Source organism: Staurois parvus, unplaced genomic scaffold, assembly GCF_062004578.1.
Source record: "Staurois parvus isolate SC_StPar_1 unplaced genomic scaffold, SC_StPar_1.0 ptg000019l, whole genome shotgun sequence".
Lineage (NCBI taxonomy): Eukaryota > Metazoa > Chordata > Amphibia > Anura > Ranidae > Staurois > Staurois parvus.
Genome location: NW_028317815.1, coordinates 18,924,508 through 18,942,978, shown reverse-complemented (window position 1 = coordinate 18,942,978; position 18,471 = coordinate 18,924,508). Strand labels below are relative to the sequence as shown.

The window sequence follows — 18,471 nt, the reverse complement described above, 5'->3', positions numbered from 1 at the left end:
CGGATTGAAGCTCAGGTTTCATAGCTAATTGATACAGTAGTTGTTCACTGGTTCATATCAGGTTTACATCAGATTCAGGACAGGATTAGCTCTCAGGATGATCCGGTTCACACATATGCAGTTTAGAAACTGTTCTCATAAAAGTCAGTAGCCTGTAATTCGCACCTGAACTGGACCACGCTGCTCAGAAATCATGCAAGACTCTTTTTCAAACCGCAGTGAGATCACACTGCCAGTGCACTGGACACATGTGAACAGGCAGCATAGGAAGCAATGTCTTTTCACATGTCATGCGGATAGGTTGTGGTTCTAGAGGCCTGTAGAAGGAGCAAGCAGCTCTGAGCACGTACAGTCAGGTCCATAAATATTGGGACAGCGACACAATTCTAACATTTGGCTCTATACACCACCACAATGGATTTGAAATTAAATGAACAAGATGTGCTTTAACTGCAGACTGTCAGCTTTAATTTGAGGGTATTTACATCCAAATCAGGTGAACGGTGTAGGAATTACAACAGTTTGCTCATGTGCCTCCCACTTGTTAAGGGACCAAAAGTAATGGGACAGAATAAAAATCATAAATCAAACTTTCACTTTTTAATACTTGGTTGCAAATCCTTTGCAGTCAATTACAGCCTGAAGTCTGGAACGTATAGACATCACCAGACGCTGGGTTTCATCCCTGGTGATGCTCTGCCAGGCCTCTACTGCAACTGTCTTCAGTTCCTGCTTGTTCTCGGGGCATTTTCCATTCAGTTTTGTCTTCAGCAAGTGAAATGCATGCTCAATCGGATTCAGGTCAGGTGATTGACTTGGCCATTGCATAACTTTCCACTTCTTTCCCTTAAACTCTTTGGTTGCTTTTGCAGTATGCTTTGGGTCATTGTCCAGCTGCACTGTGAAGCGGCGTCCAATGAGTTCTGAAGCATTTGGCTGAATATGAGCAGATAATATTGCCCGAAACACTTCAGCATTCATCCTGCTGCTTTTGTCAGCAGTCACATCATCAATAAATACAAGAGAACCAGTTCCATTGGCAGCCATACATGCCCACGCCATGACACTACCACCACCATGCTTCACTGATGAGGTGGTATGCTTAGGATCATGAGCAGTTCCTTTCCTTCTCCATACTCTTCTCTTACCATCACTCTGGTACAAGTTGATCTCGGTCTCATCTGTCCATAGGATGTTGTTCCAGAATTGTGAAGGCTTTTTTGGATGTTGTTTGGCAAACTCTAATCTGGCCTTCCTGTTTTTGAGGCTCACCAATGGTTTCCATCTTGTGGTGAACCCTTTGTATTCACTCTGGTGAAGTCTTCTCTTGATTGTTGACTTTGACACACATACACCTACCTCCTGGAGAGTGCTCTTGATCTGGTCAACTGTTGTGAAGGGTGTTTTCTTCACCAGGAAAAGAATTCTTCGCTCATCCACCACAGTTGTTTTCCGTGGTCTTCCGGGTCTTTTGGTGTTGCTGAGCTCACCAGTGCGTTCCTTCTTTTTAAGAATGTTCCAAACCGTTGTTTTGGCCACGCCTAATGTTTTTGCTATCTCTCTGATGGGTTTGTTTTGTTTTTTCAGCCTAATGATGGCTTGCGTCACTGATCGTGACAGCTCTTTGGATATCATCTTGAGAGTTGACAGCAACAGATTCCAAATGCAAATAGCACACTTGAAATGAACTCTGGACCTTTCATCTGCTCATTGTAATTGGGATAATGAGGAAATAACACACACCTGGCCATGGAACAGCTGAGAAGCCAATTATCCCATTACTTTTGGTCCCTTAACAAGTGGGAGGCACATATGCAAACTGTTGTAATTTCTACACCATTCACCTTATTTGGATGTAAATACCCTCAAATTAAAGCTGACAGTCTGCAGTTAAAACACATCTTTGTTTCATTTCAAATCCATTGTGGTGGTGTATAGAGCCAAAAATGTTAGAATTGTGTCGATGTCCCAATATTTATGGACCTGACTGTAGCCTGATAGCCTGACACTGGTCCCGACCCTCTTTTAGTGACGTCACTTCCACCCGTTCGATCCACTCTGGTTCCGGTGCACTTCCTGATGTACACAGGATGTCCCGGCTCCATTCTTCCAGCCTAGATGACAGTGGTGGACCCCACTAAAGGAGCGAGTTAAGGACCTACTATCTGATCAGTCTGAAGTTTTTTAGTTATCTTGTTTTTAACCACTTTTAATAAACCATCTTTATACACCTACTGCACTTAGCTGGCGTCTCCTGTTCTTCCCTTACTGTCTTCCCTACAGAGCTGGTCACACTCTGCGGACTGCTGCTGTCTGTGCCTCTTGATTTTTTGTATCTTGTGGAATTCTAGGACTTAGAAAGACTCCCTTACATATTGTTTGCATTACGATTGGTCCTGGTTAAGCACCAGATCATGCTGTTCTCATTGTCTTCTCCTAGGCTAGCCTACAGTTTTTTTTTTTTTTTTTGCCAGTGTCCAATCCTCTTGTAGGAGCCAGTATAACCCTAAGGTGAAATGAGTGACTTTCTGTGTCTCTTGATGGACAAGAAAAATATGTTAATTGCTGAAATGGTTATGGCATAAGAAATTGAGCCTTTTTTTCCCTTATGTTGTCAGGTCTCCTTTTCTCCTGAAACTTTTGTCTCCAGGACATTAAATGTGAAGAAATCCCCATAGTGGGCAGACATAAGAGCCTATGTCTGTATAACCCACTGTACGAAGAAAAACTGTTATTTTTGTGTCTACTAAAAAAATTTCCTCTCACTTCTGGTCTCAGAGATTGGGGGCCTGTAAAGGGAAATCTGCCTAGACGGCAATATAAGCTCACCTTTAATAGAGATTTGAATCTTTCCACTGTTCAAGATGTGTGTTACAAAAAAAAAACAAAAAAACATAGATTTGATCTTTAATGATTGTCTTTTGCACTTTTTGAATACCAGTTTTTTTCACAACATGAAAGTCGTTCTACTCTTTAAGTTAAGTTCTTACATACATGGTTTTTGTAAAGTTAATTCTGAGTTTAGTGCCACCCAAAATTCTGGCATAGCATGCTTTTAGGTTCCACGCATAGTCTGTCATTATCTGTTATCTTCACAACTATAACAAAGGGAAGCTGAGAGAGAAGTTGCAATGTAAGTTATTTTAAATATCAATCCATATGTTTTATCAGCACTGCATAAAATTGAATTTCTTTTTCATCCATTGAGGGGCACAGGAATTCGGAAACAGGATGTCTGGATACTGGAAAACAGAAATAGTAAGCCAGCCCCCATTTAACTGTTCTCTAACTAGCATGCCTTAATTTTTTTGCCAATGGCCTGAGGGTTAGACACCTGCCCTTGTCTCCGGTTTACTGAGGGCAAAAAATGCATACATAATGTGTTGTGTTGTATGCACTATTGTTTGGCAGCAATCTGCAACACATCCATTGACAGAATGGCACCACATCACACCAGTGCATGTTACCACAAATACTTGGTTTGAATAGGAAATTTGTAAATCGAATTCTTGCGTACACCAATGACCCACTTTTCCACGGATACTGCTAAGCTGGTTGAGGGTATGCTCACTTTTCAAGGTTCCCACTGACACGGTGAGTCCATAGTATAACTCATTGTGCTTTGGCACCTGTTTCATTTACCCCTCTTTACCCTTCTGATACGGCACAAAACCGTGTTACTTCTCAGGCTTTCCTCTGGGAATACCCTGGGACCACTGGTGGGTTCCTACCTATAGGAGAAATCCACCCAGAAGGGGAAATTCCGCTAAGTCTTCCTCCCCTGCCACATTTTGCATGTCATTTTTTGGGGGGAAAGGGAGAGTGGGTAACCTAGTTTTGACAGTACCAGCTCCCACTTACACTCGTCTCGCGCATGCGCAGTGGACAACTGGCTGTCAAGCTGAAAACCGCAAAGCCAGCTACGCAGTTAGGATGCTGGTGCCAAGAACCTGAAGGCTAGGGAAGAACTAGCCCAGGTGAGGACAGCACTGGATCCCTGGATAGGTAAATGTCCTTTTTTAGTAAGTGTTTTTTTTTTTTGTTTTTTTTTTCTTCCCCCACAGAGTGAACCTCCTTTAAAACTTCCTCTCCTGAGAATAGAGTACATTCAGAATTTTTTGTGGGACCATTTGAAGATAGGTCCTCCTGTGGATAATAAACAGCCTTTTTGAACTTTCCCTAGATCCCTTTCTTGGTGCTTTTCCTAATCAGGAGATTGTTCTTAGCAGTGTGGCTAAAATTCTTTAACTTGCTCCACAATTATGGATGATTTGCTGGACTAAGGCCGGTCAGGGGAGTCTGAGAACAATGTTCTGTGCTTAAAGTTCTATAGACTAAACATTTGTACCTTAATGCATTCTTTGCATTAAGGTAAATAATGTTTAGATAAAAAGTTCTCCACCCAATCCGGAGCGGTGTCCAGTGCTGTGCCCATCTGTAGCAGATCCACTTGCCAGTCTCTCAGGCTTTGCCTGTGACAGGCTCTGTCAGTCAAATCCTGTTTTGAGGGAGTTGGTTGGCTGGGCCAAGTCGTGCTGTCTGTCTTTATGGATACATGCAGTATGGCTCCAGATCAAGCTCGCAGCACACCAAGAAGAGTGCGTTCCCAGGAGCGCTGGTGGGGGACCTGAGAAGCGCAAATAAACTAATAAAATAAACTTGAGTTTACACTCTAAGATTTGACAGGTCCTGCGTAGTCTCTGTCCTAAAGACACCACCAGGTGTTGTGGATGGGTTTTGCCCCTTCTCTTGTTCTCATGTTGTTCCTTTGTACTAGTCTGGGTTTGTTGTATGCTTTTTGTTTCTGCCTGTCTTTTGTAGGAGTACCTTTTGTGCAGCCTTCTCCCTTTTTCAGCCAAGCTGATTTTATGGGTTGGTACCCTTGAATTTGTCAGTCTTCACTCTCCGCTATCCATTTTGGTATTTTATTAGGTGTTTTTTTTTTTTTTTTTTTTTTTTTTACTCACATTGTGGATATCTTGCGAGATTGATTTTCTTGCCAGCATACCGTCTTCCCTGAGTCCTAAAGCCTCGTACACACGGGCCGAATATCGGCTGGTTCAACAGAAACTGGCTGACATTTGGCCTGTGTGTACAGCCCACTGGGTTGATGGAGAAAGCTGATAATGTGTATGGTGCATAAGGGTTGAGGAGTGTAAGGCTTGGGCCTTCATATGTAGGCCAGCTGGTCTTTCCTGGTGAACCTTATGGGGACTTGTTGCCCTGGAAACTTTCTCCACTCTTTTCTTGTCTGTTGGCCACATATTGTTCTGTTTCTTTCCTAACTAGCAGTTATGTTGCTCCACCTGTTTTTGTGGGTTTTTGGCTTCACGGCGTCTCGCTGGTTCAAATTCAGTGTTCTTTTGGGTGGAAGCATTCCTCTTTGCGATTATTTTTTCTGTCCTAGTACATCAGATTGATCCTCTGTGGCCTTCTCTTGGCTGCTGACCGTTCCCCTGTCCTGCAGGGAGCTTCTCAATTGGGTCAGATTTGGGCACTTGGGTCTTCGAGCATTCTGAAATGCAGACCATTCCCAGTCCCTTATGTACCTGGCAGTGGCTATTGCCCAGTCCCCAGTTGCACTTCTCTCGAATTCCAGGACTTTTTATGAATTCTTGTGTCCCTCAATGGATGAGAATAAAAATAATTTTTTTTTTTCTTCTCTCCACAAAACTAAGGCAATTTTTTTGTTTGCTAGTGTCACAACCTTTTGTACATGGCAGTATGTGTTTCCGAAATCCTATGTCCCTCAATGGTCCCAAAGCTGACCTCCAGGTAAATACCTCAATACACAGATAAAGTACGTATGTGGGAGCTGTTTCACTTGCCAAGAATGAGGATTTATATTTGTGCCCTTGCAGATCTACAATGTAATAACACTGCTGTACAACCCAACCAGATTGGTGACCTGAGCGTTCTTTACTACAATGAATCAACAAAGCCAGGCCACCTCCCTGCCCCTAGTCTCATTTGGACAGTAAAATAGCCACCAAAGAATTATTAGAGATCTATTTACCTCTCTATCTATCTCTTTAATACATAGCTGCATTCAGTGTTTTTGTTTTTTGTTTTTTTGCCTGAAGTTCAACTTTAATACAGGTTGCACAACACTAAATTCAGCAAAGAATGCATATGCAAATGCTTGTTAGTCCAAGGCCACAAATTCTTTATCTGGCAGATGAAGTACTTTCCTCCATAGAAAACTGGCTTTTATGAAGCATAAGATACTGCATTAGGTGACTTGACTTATGTAGCAATTGTAGTTAGAATCCCTTGAGTAATTAGTGCAGTAGAGCTTCTATAAAGCAGTCATTTCCATCTTTCAGGAGCCAGATATTATTGATGATATAGAAGAAAAAACTCCTATTAGCAATGAAGTAGAAATGGAATCTGAGGAACAGATTGCAGAAAGGAAAAGGAAGATGGTAAGTGGGGAAGATAGTGACTAGTTAATGTCACTTGGCCTGAGTGACAACTGCTCTTCCCATGCTGACTGTTGCTTCCTCTTAGGCTTTAGACCCAAATCATTTTATTGCATCCTTTGTGCTTTTATATCTAATAAACAGCTTGCTTGGTGCACTCATTCCATTTGGCTCTCTAAATTTTGGTTTTGTGAATTTGTTGGGTTGTAATTTAAAAATATTTTTGCATATTCGTATCGCTTTTTATGGCCTATTTCTGCTCATCTGTATACCAATGCAGCAAACTGGTGCTGGGGGTTGCTTTTTTTTTTTTTTATTTTGGCTTTTAAAATTTGGCTGAAGTTGTTCTCCGTTAAACTGATCTATTCATTTATCAAACCTATGTGTACTTCTGTTTGCTTTTAAATTTGATATTGTTGCAGCAGTGAAGCTTTTTGTCCCTTTATTTGACGACTCCACAGCAGATTTTTTTTTTGTTCATGGGCATCTATAGTAACAAAAGCTTTAGCAGGCTTTAACTTTTGTTTCATGTGTCTTTGTGGTAGGCACCATTTTTGTGGTACGTACCAACACTTTTGACAAGTATTTGTTTATGAATGCATCTAATATTTTATCCAGTTAACTACATACAGCTGTCACAAGCCTTGGCATATTTAAGCACAAACTAATTGCATTGCAGTGGGCTATGAGATATGAAATGATATTGCTTCCTATGGTGCCTGTTCACATATGTCTGGTGCACTGGCAGTGCGGATTAATTGCTGATTGAAAGAGTGCTGTCTGATCTCTGAGCAGTGTGGTACAGTTCAGGTGCGGATTACAGGCTATTGACTTCTACGGGAGCCTTTTCTAAACCGCACATGTGAACAGGATAAAATTCTGACCTGATCCTGTCCTGAACCTGATGTAAACCTGACCTAAACTGCTGAACAACCACTGTCAATTAGATGTGAAACCTGAGCTTCAATCCGCACTGCACATTTGTGAATCAGCTTTAAGTATTACAGCATTTGGTAAGATATGGCTGCTGGAGCTAACAGTAGTAGTGCTTTCCTGCGCAAATGATATCTGTTCATGAATGGAGCTGCTATTGAGACCGTTTTGGTGATATAACGGAAAGAGACATTATAGTGCACAGGAACACATTTTCTGACCATCAGTGTTTTCCTTCTTGTGCCTCACGGTTCCAGAATTTACTGGTTTATCCTTTGGAGGTCAGTGTGGTATAATTGTCCCAGGAACAAAATGTCATATTCTTGCTAGGTAATTCTTAGCAGTGAGCTATTCAACAAGATGGCACTCAGATTGCTGAACAAGCCCTACATTTTAAGCTTCCCTCTATTGTCACTCCTCTCTGGTAGCAGGTACACAAGTATTAACCAATTCACAACTGGAACCGGGCCATAGTCATGGCGACCTCAATTGGAAATGGCATTCTGGGGTTATGGCTGCAGCAATCATGCCATGATCCTCCCCCCCCCCCCCCCCCCCCCCCCCCCCCAGCATTTCTCTGCTAAAAGTGATCCTAGCGGCAGGCCCGCCAATGGATCCTTCTTTTTTTTTTTTCCTATAGAAGTAGCAGATGGCCTCCACTCATCTCTGTCCTAAGAGGATCGAAGTGACGTCACCTATGGAAATTTTAAAGTACTGTAGTTTGGCGCCATTCAGTATGTATGTGTGTGTATATCTATATATAGATAGATACACACACGTATATAATTTCTTTAATTTTATATTCATTAAAGTGTCATAAGTGACAGATAAACATATGACCATTTCCAGGTGTACTAGGTGAGCCCGCATGGATTTACACTCATCACAAAAGATGGACTTTCTATTAATAGGTCTCGCTGTGCTTTTTTGGTTGGACCCACTGTTTAACTTGTCACCAACTTGACCATTCACACGTACCAGAATGCGATTCTTTACAATGCAATACACAGCCACTCAAAAAAACAGTATCAAGGAAAGGGTTAATGGCTCCAAGCAGTCAACTTTTTTTTTTTTTTTTAACCATTCTAAACCTTAAAATTACGCCACACTCACATGTACCGTATATTTGCCAAAGGACCAGCACCAGGTACATCCAGCGTTTACGGTTAAGACGGCTGCTGCTGCTGCCCCAAGACCAAAGGCTGGCTGCAGGGATGGGATGAGATTTATCGGCTGGGGGAACAGCGCCTCAACTAGTTTTGTTTGTGATTTGTACATCTTTAGGAAGCTGGTGTTCACCATTTTGCAAGCTGGCTTTATACCCTGCCAAATATTTTATTTTTGCACTTTTAAATGTGGCAAACGGTTTGGTAATCTCAATTCACATTTTTGGCAGCGTGGTCCATGTATACATTTTCAAGTATATCAGCATGTATTTTTTTTTAAATTGAAACTATTTTCAGGTACAACCTTTGTGTGCCTGTGCTTTGTGTATTTAGCTGCAATATTTTAACTAGGTGGAGAAGATTTGTTATTGCAAAGAGTACATTCCAATAGAAAGGTCAGTACAGACTAGCCTTTATATTCAGGTGTGGTTTTGTTTTTTTGTTTCGGTTAAGATATATACACTATATTGCCAAAAGTATTGGGACACCCCTCCAAATCAAGGGACACAGCATGCTGTAGTGCACAGTGTGCAAAAGTTGCCAACTGCAGAGTCATTAGCTAAAGACCTCTAAACTTCGTGTGGCCTTCAGATTAGCACAATAGCCATGTATAGAGAACTTCATGGAATGGCTTTCCATGGCCGAGCAGCTGCATCCAGGCCTTACAACGTCAAGTTCAGTGCAAAGCTCAGGATGTAGTGGTGTAAAGCACGTCGCCACTGGACTCTAGAGCAGTGGAGATGTGTTCACTGGATTGATGAATCACGCTTCTCTCCCTGGCAATCCGATGGATGTGTCTGGGTTTGACAGTTGCCAGGAGAACAGTACTTGCCTGACTGCAAGTGTAAAGTTTGGTGGAGGGGGGATTATGGTGTGGGGTTGTTTTTCAGGAGTTGGGCTAGTCCCCTTAGTTCCAGTGAAAGGAACTCTTAAGGCATCTGCATACCCAAGACATTTTGGACAATTTTTTGCTCCCAACTTTGTGGGAACAGTTTGGGGATGACACAAAGCAAGGTCCACAAAGACATGGATGAGCAAGTTTGGAGTGGAGGAATTTGACTGGCCAGCACAGAGTCCTGACCTCAACCTGATAGAACACCTTTGGGATGAATTAGAGCAGAGACTTTGAGTCAAGGCTTCTCGCCCGACATCCGTGCCTGACCTCACAAATGCGCTTCTGGAAGAATGGTCAAACATTTTCATAGGCACCCTCCTAAACCTTGTGGACAGCCTTCCCAGAATAGTTGAATTTGTTATAGCTGCAAAGGGTGGGCCAACTCAATATTGAACCCTACAGACTAAAACTGAGATGCCATTAAAGCTCATGTGCGTGTAAAGGCATACTTTTGGCAATCTAGTGTATATGATTCGGATAGCCATGTTAAATAATTCTAGGTTATGTGTTTTGGAACAAATATGTAAAATCAATGATTCTCTATTTGAAAACCATGAAAGTTGAATGGGACCAGCAAAAATAACACATTTTATAAATGTCGCAAATTAGACCTGGATTTTCCATTGAGGTAGTAATGGGAGTACGGGTGAAAGTACTTTACTACTTTCTACAATGAAAGACCCAAAGAGTGTCCTACAGCAAATGGTTATCAAGCCAGTCATTCACCTCCTTATAAATATGAATTATATATTTTTATGTGATCGTGTTTTCTCTGCACCCGCAAGACACAGTGCAATTTAAAACCTTTATGCCTGTTGTAAATTTCCAAAATGTGCTGCGCTCCACTTGTTAACGATGTTGTCAAATCATATATGTTAAAAAAGATAAGACGAGCGCTAGGTAAAACAAGCCGCCAGCATTAAGGTGAAACCTCAGACCCTTTTAAATAAATATGTAATACAGAAATTCAGCACTGAGTAGATATTATATGGATATAAATATAAATAAAATATATATAATACACACACACACACACCCCGGTTATTGCGCTATAAAGTGGTATGATGTGGTACCGTCTAATTAAGACGTATAAAAAAAACAAGAAGTGAAATAATACAAGTGACATTCAGTGATGAATGTAGAACATAATAAAGTCCAAATGTTAAAGATGATCAAATCAATAAATAAATAGAAGTGCAATAATAAATATAAGCGAGTGCTTCATGTAATTAAAGCAGCTAGTATAAGGATAAACCCGGCAGGCTCCTCGCTGACGTGTTTCATGCGAAAGCACATTGTCAAAGGGATGCGTTCTCTGGATACCTGATTACCACCAGTGCCTTTCCGGATATTATAACACATGCGCATTAATATTGTGTGTCCGGTGAGTGCAATCATACCTCATTTTCCTTACCACGGAAGTTATGAGCACCTTATTTCCGCGCATCGATTGTGAGGACGACCCATATCCCAAGTCACCGGATTATTATTGCATTACTTGCTATTTGTTTTATTATTATAGTCTATTGGAGTTTTTATCACATTTATGTCCTACGTTTATATGTCACTTTATTCGTCATAACTTTGACAACACATTATTGTCACTTTTTAGCGGTCCATTTGGCGCTTGATCATATCACCAGTCACTTTGATCTATACGATTATTTATCATTATTTTAGCGCTGCATTTTACATTATTGAATAAATATAAGTGAAATCCGTGACTCGGTGACTGGAAGCCTTTGTATGATATTGCACTAACCAGAAGCGCAATAAAATCGCGCATTTGTGTATATCAGTCCACTCATTGTGATCTGGATCCGAATGGGTATATTGAGGATCATCTGGCACACGTCAGCATGTCGGGTGATCAGCAGACCTCACTCTCAGGTTCCAGGGGCATCACATATAATCATAAATCCCCAGTGCCAAAAAAATGTGTACAAAAATAAAATTATTAAAATTAAATGTCGCTGTACATAAGTGCAATATATACCAAAAAATATGAAAACATTACAAACAGCACAAATAATTGAAAAATATTAAATCATGTAAAAATATAAAATATGACATAAAAATTATATATATATATATATATATATATATATATATATATATATATATATATATATATAAATAGTCCTACTCCAAAATTCATGAAGAATTGTGAAAATACATTTTTGTATATAAACACAAATGCCAAAATAAAAAGCAAAAAAAAAAAAAAAAAATCCTTGTTCCAAAGAAGTGTGCTTCCACCAAAGACCAGTACTTTAAACCAACATAAACCGCACTCGCCAGATTCTGGTGAAATAAACGCCTTTTTAGGTATTTGGGATCCTAGACCCTTATAAGCCTCTAGACCTCCACTCCACCACGTGTGTGTGGAGTGGAGGTCTGGAGGCTTATCATAAGGGTCTAGGATCCCAAATATCTAACTAAAAGGCGTTTATTTCACCAGAATCTGGTGAGTGCGGTTTATGTTGGTTTAAAGCACACTTCTTTGGAGCAAGGACTTTTTTTTTTTGCTTTGATTTTTATTTTGGCACTTGTGTTTTTATATACCAAAAAAAAAATTTCACAATTCTTCACGAATTGGAGTGGGGGGATATATATATATATATATATATATATATATATATATATATATATATATATATATATATATATATATATATATGTCATATTTTATAATTTTTATGATTTAATATTTTTCAATTATTTGCGCTGTTTGAAATGTTTTCCAGGGGCATCACATCCAATATTATAGACCAGTCATGGGCATGCGGAAGGTGTAATAGCAGGACTCCACCTTAGGGGGCTCGTTAAATAACGAGCCAGAAAGAAATCCCTCTGTATGATGCCGGTTGGATCCATCCTTCTCTCTCGTCTCTCACTAACAGAAGAGGTGAATTAAGAAGCACTGAATTCATTTAATTCAAGTGAACACGTGTTTCTGAAGGAGTATATATGGACATTTTTTTGATATGTATATGGACTTTTTTTTTTTTTTTTTTTTTTTTTACAGTGGATGTTTATAGCGAATATTTTATTCTTTATTGCACTAATTGTCAATAGGAGCACGTGTGAATATATGATTTGATAATATCGTTAAGTGGAGAGCAGCACATTTTTGGAAATTTATTACTGATTAGTTGCACTGGTATGAGTATGTGTTAGGTACAGGCAATCCACTAATTAGCATATTGTATTTCTAAAATTTATTTAGCAGTTCACAAGTTCTGATTATATATTTTTGTTTTGCTTTATGCCTGTTGTAATGTGACTTCTGCTAAATTTAAGCTTTGCAGTTGGAGGTTATTCTTCACAATTTGCAAACTTTTGCAAGTTTAAATGTTATATGTAGCAAAATCTACTGTGAAAACACTTTTACAATTGTGTGCTTTCTCTTAGACAAGAGAGGAAAGGAAAATGGAAGCGATTCTTCAAGCTTTTGCACGACTAGAAAAGCGGGAAAAAAGGAGAGAACAAGCCTTAGAGAGAATTAGTACAGCTAAAACTGACATCAAACCTGACGCAAAGGACCTCCAGATCGTCAGTGAATGTGAGCTCCCTCAGGTAATTTTGAGATTATAGTTTTTATATGAGATCTTATCTACTATAGTTTAAGGAAATCCTACTTTGTAGATTCTTTGTAACAATTTGTTGGATAAACATCTCAGTTTCAAGGTGCAGAATAAATTAGCCAGAAATGCTAGCGGATATCATTTCGAAATTGGTAAGCAGCAATTTTAGTATTCATATCACAGGCAGTTGTTGCAGCAGCACAGTCTGTAATTCCTTGTAATATTTGTAACTTTTCAAGCGTGTTGGCTCAGGATGTAAGAAGATTGTGCCCTTTTATAAGTAGTCTTTATTTATTTATTTTTTTCCAGCTACGTGCCGTTTATGAAATGTAACAGGTTACGAAGTGATTAAACACAATTGCTTAAAATAGCTTTTACATGGTTACCCTAGCTTCACACAATAGCAGCTCTTAAATCCACATTTTGCACGGACACAGCAGCCCTTTCATTTGGATGGGCTGCCATGCTCCTAAAAATGCACATTAAAAAAAACACATGAAAGCCCACTTGGAGTTTGCATAAAAGCGTTTGTAAACTCCAAGCAGGCTTTCATGTGTTCTGACCTGATGAAAGGCTTCCGTCTAGCCACTTTGCCATAAAACCCAGTTCAGTGGAGGGCTGCAGTGATGGTTGTCCTTCTGGAACTTTGACTAAGCTCCATAGATCCTGTGTGGAGATGGGACAGAGTGACAATCCGGTTGTTGGTCACCTCTCTTACTAAGGCCCTTCTCCCCTGGTTGCTCAGTTTGGCCAGGTGACCAGCGCTTGTAAGAGTCCAGGTTGTGCCAGACTACATCTATCTGACAATTCTGGAGGCCACTGTGCTCTTGGGAACCTAGCGTGCAGCAGAAAGTTTTTGTAGCCTTCCCCAGGTCTGTGCCTTGCAATAATCCTGTCTCTGAACTGTGCAGGCTGTTTCGTTTGACTTCATGGCTTTTGCTCCGATACAGTATGCATTGTTAACTGTGAGGCCTTTTATAGAGAGCTGTGTGTCTTTCCAAATCATGTCCAATCAATTTGATTTACCACAAGTGGATTCCAGTCAAGGTGTAGAAACATCTCACCAACGATCAAGAGAAATGGGGGGAGGCACCTGAGCTAAATTTCAAGTGTTACTGCAAAGGGTCTGAATATTTATGCCCAGGTGATATCAGTTTTTTATTTTTAATGAACATTTTTTTTTAATTGCTTTTCTTTTTGTCATAAGGTACTGAGTGTAGATTAACTGGTTGGCGACCAGCCACAGTACTTTTTTTTTTTTTTTTTTTTTTTTTTTTTTTTTTTTTTTTTTTTACTGTGGCAAGGTGGCACAACTGCGCAAAATCGTGTGTATATATACGTGATTTTGCATTTCCGGGTAGGGGGCACGTGCGACACCCCCCCACCTGTGCTGCCAATCGCTGCTGCAGGTGTCTATCGCTGGGTCCCGGCCCATGATTACACACCGAAGCCTGGTGATTACCGGCAAACACCAACAGTGAGGAGGGCTGCATTGTTTACAATGCAGCCCTCCTCCCTGTAAGTTTAGGCACACTGATAGGGATGGCTGAGCACAGCCATTCCGATCAGTGTGCTTACAGTAAAGCAAACACCCCCCGCCCCCTAGTAAAACACTCCCATCACACAGTTAACCCTTTGATTGCCTCCAAATGTTAATCCCTTCCTCCCTAATGCCATTAGTACAGTGCCAGTGCTTTTTTTTTTTTTTTTTCTTCTCCTTCTTGCACTGTATTGGTGTCACTGGGTATGTCAGTGATCCCAAGTCACCCCTCCCCCCCCCCCCAGTGTCAGAATGTCCGCCGCAGTCCCGCTATAAGTCACTGATCACCGCCATTATTAGTATTAAAAAAAAAAAATTCCAGTATCTACACCGCCATTTGTAGACACTATAACTTTCACTTAAACCAATTTACAAATTGGGATTTTTTTTTTTTAATCAAAGTCGTGTTGCAGAATACATTTTGGCCTGAATATGACTAAATTTGATTTTTACATTTTTTTACTGGACATGTTTTATAGCAAAAAGTCCAAAATATTGTTGTTTTTCTCAAAATTGTTGGTCCTTTTTTTCTATAGCACAAAAAATTAAAGCACAGGCGATCAAATACCACCGAAGGAAAGCTCAATTTGTGGGGGGGGGGAAAGGACGCAAATTTCATTTGGGTGCAGCGTTGCATGACTGTGCAATTGTTAAAGTAACGCAGTGTCATAACACAAACCGCTTCTTGACCGCACTATAGCAGAAATACTGCTACAGGGCAGCGAGGGTGCGCAAAATCACATGTGTGTATATATACGTGATTTGCGCTCCCATGGTTTTCACGCCCCTCCCAGATAGCGTCAGATTGCCTGTCGGTACACTAGTAATCACATTTAACTCCTTGATTGCCAGGAACATGGTTATACACCATAAACCTCCATTGTTAGTATAGTGGCTGAACGGTTCAATATCTTTGATCAGATCAGCACTATACCACCGTTCACATTTAGTATAGTGTCCCCAAGAACACAGCGTTAGCGAGATCAGCCCCGTGACCTTACCAGCACCTGCGTTTAGCCCCTATGCCTACCCCCTCCTTCTCCCCCAGCAAGTGCAGTGTCAGTAGGTCACTGTCACGTGATACATTGCACACCAAACCACAGTGTTCACAGAATCAGCACACGTACTTCCCCCATTCATTTCCCAACCCGGAATTCAGGTGGAAACAGCAAATTTAACTACTCCCCTTGATATTTTTTGAGCTGTTTTTCACGCAAGATCTGTATGCATTGATTGTGGATTAAAGCAATTTATATGCACAATAATTTATCGCTGTCAACCCAAATTCAAACCTTGCCAGACCATTCGCATGGAAACCCATTACGGTTTCCGAATTTAAATTTGTTTTGGGCCTAACCCTCAACATTAGCAATACTAACAAAAATGAATTGCGGTTGTATTGGTCCACAGACCCGATTCATCATATGCCCGTCTTCTCTGCTACCATGGCCAGGCATATAGATATGAGAGTATAATGTGTTTTATGCATTTCAACAACAACACACTCTTTCGTCCTCGGGGACAGCTCCACAAAATTTGTCCCCTAGTAAATCACCTTAACTAAAAAATTTGCAGATGTCTATACTGGGAATTTGTGTCATCCTTTTTCCATATGGGGTACCACATATACCTGGACAATTTCTATTCAAGCATTCCACTATTTAGACATTTGTACAATCTTGGAATTGGCGTAGATGGCACCGTGTGACCTAATGTGTACCCACCATTAGAAGTGGGTGGATGCAGGACAGTATATTCTAATGGAGGGCATACCACACACTTTTTCTTGCAGAGATTTTGTCTTTTTTTTTTTTTTTTTTTTTTCATTCAGCCCACAAGCTGCATACAAAAAAAAGAACATAGGATATATACCCAACAAGGACAATTGACGTACTGGTCTGGGGTCATCAGTGGTGTACCCCAAGGTTCAGTGTTGGGACCCTTGCTTTTTAATATATTTATAAACGATATAGGGTCTGATATTACAAAATCCCATTTCAGTCTTTGCAGATGACACCAAGCTCTGCAGTGGAATAACGTCCTTACAGGATGTCTCCAACTTACAAGCTGACCTCAATGCACTGTTTAATTGGGCAACTATGTGGCATATGAGGTTTAATGTTGATGTTCTGTCTCTCCAATCTAAGCATTGATAGATCTCTGTAACTTTACAGTTGTGATGAGATAGCGATAACTTCAACCTCAGTTGGATACCACAGTTAGTGACTCAATGAGAATGACATCTTGTGAGGTTTATTCCATAAACTGAGAGAATCTTACAACAATGAACATTCTATAGGTCAAAAGAACATACTGTTTCTTGCTCCATGCCATGAGGCTAGCTGCAATGCATTTCTGGGAAAGGGCTATCTATGCAACATTAACTAAACCAAGGAAAGGGAGTAGAGACAAAATCTAGAAAACATTTAAAGGCATATGACAGTCATGTGAAACATGACAGTTGATACATGTAAGGTTATGCACTTGGGGGCTAAGCATATGCATGCATCATACATACAAAGGGGGGGTACAACTGGGGGAATCAATGGTGGAGAAGGATCTGGGAGCTCTGGTAGATCACAAGCTTAATAATGGCATGCAATGCCAATCTGCGGTTTCTAAAGCGAGCAAAATCCTCTCTTGTATTAAGAGGTAAAGACTCCAGAGAGAGAGAGAGAGATCCTATTACCCCTGTACAAATCATTAGTAAGACCTCATCTGGAATATGCAGTTCAGTTGTGGGCACCGATTCACAAAAAGAACATTGGGGAACTGGAGAAAGTACAGAGAAGGGCAACTAAACTGATAAGAGGCATGGAGGAGATCAGCTATGAGGAAAGATTAGAGGAACTGAATTTATTCTCCTGAGAAGAGGAGCTTAAGGGGGGATATGATCAACATGTATAAATACATCAGTGGTTCATACAGTGAACTCGGTGTAGAGCTATTCACCCTGAGGTCATCACAAAGGACAAGGGGGCACTCTTTACGTCTGGAGGAAAAGAAATTTGAACTCCAAACACGGAAAGGTTTCTTCACAGTGAGAGCTGTGAAAATGTGGAATAGACTCCCTCAAGAGTTGGTTCTGGCAAGCTCAATGGATTGCTTCAAAGAAGGCCTGGATTGTTTCTTAGATATACAGAATATAACTGGATACTAACATTTATAGGTAAAGTTGATCCAGGGAATATCTGATTGCCTCTCGGGGGATCAGGAAGGAATTTTTTTCCCAGCAGGAGCAAGTTGGATCATGCTTTGCTGGGTTTTTTTTTTGCCTTCCTCTGGATCAACTGTGGGTATAGGATTATAACTTTTTTATTTTTTTTCTCCATGGTTGAACTGGATGGACTTTTGTCATTTTTCAGCCAGGCTAACTATGTAAACAAGAGGACACAGCCTCAGTAGGGTAGCACATATTCCATCGGTCAGTAAACATGGGCAGTTTCAAATAGCCATCTGAAAAAAATAACGAGACCGAAAAAATTTGAACAGAAGAGTCAAAGAAGAGAATAAAGAATGTACCGGGAAAAAAAAAGAGGAGGAAGGAAAGAGAAGAGGGCCAGCCACAAGATAATAGAGCTATACTTAATCCGTGGTTCCCATGTTACCTCAAATTTAGAAGTATTATTATTAACGATACTCATAAGTTTATCATAATGCAATTAAGTTTCTGTTTGACCGAGTCTTAACGGAATTGATGACTGTCTCCAACATCTAGCTATAGTAATTCGTGCTGCCAACAAAGGATAAAGGATTAATTTAACTGATTTCTTGGGAATATCAGTGGGCAACAGATGAAATAAGGCTACTTCTGGTGATCTACGTATATCAATTCCCGTTACAGAATAAATTAAGTTAAATATTTGGATCCAAAATCTATGAACCACCGGGTATTTCCACTATATGTGGAGCATAGTGCCCTCTTGTC

At 40.4% G+C, this 18,471-nt stretch overlaps 1 protein-coding gene across 5 annotated transcripts in view; it reads left to right on the top strand.

The window, feature by feature from the left end:
• Positions 1 to 18,471, top strand: part of KMT2E (lysine methyltransferase 2E (inactive)) — a 157,504-nt gene that overhangs the window by 82,397 nt on the left and 56,636 nt on the right. For 4 of the 5 annotated variants that reach the window (XM_089685451.1, XM_089685460.1, XM_089685469.1 and 1 more), the window contains exons 15-16: positions 6,327 to 6,425; positions 12,831 to 12,995. In XM_089685451.1, coding sequence (XP_089541577.1) covers positions 6,327 to 6,425; positions 12,831 to 12,995 — 264 coding nt within the window. The remainder of the gene's footprint in view (positions 1 to 6,326; positions 6,426 to 12,830; positions 12,996 to 18,471) is intronic. The other variant, XM_089685477.1, reaches the window with a different exon arrangement.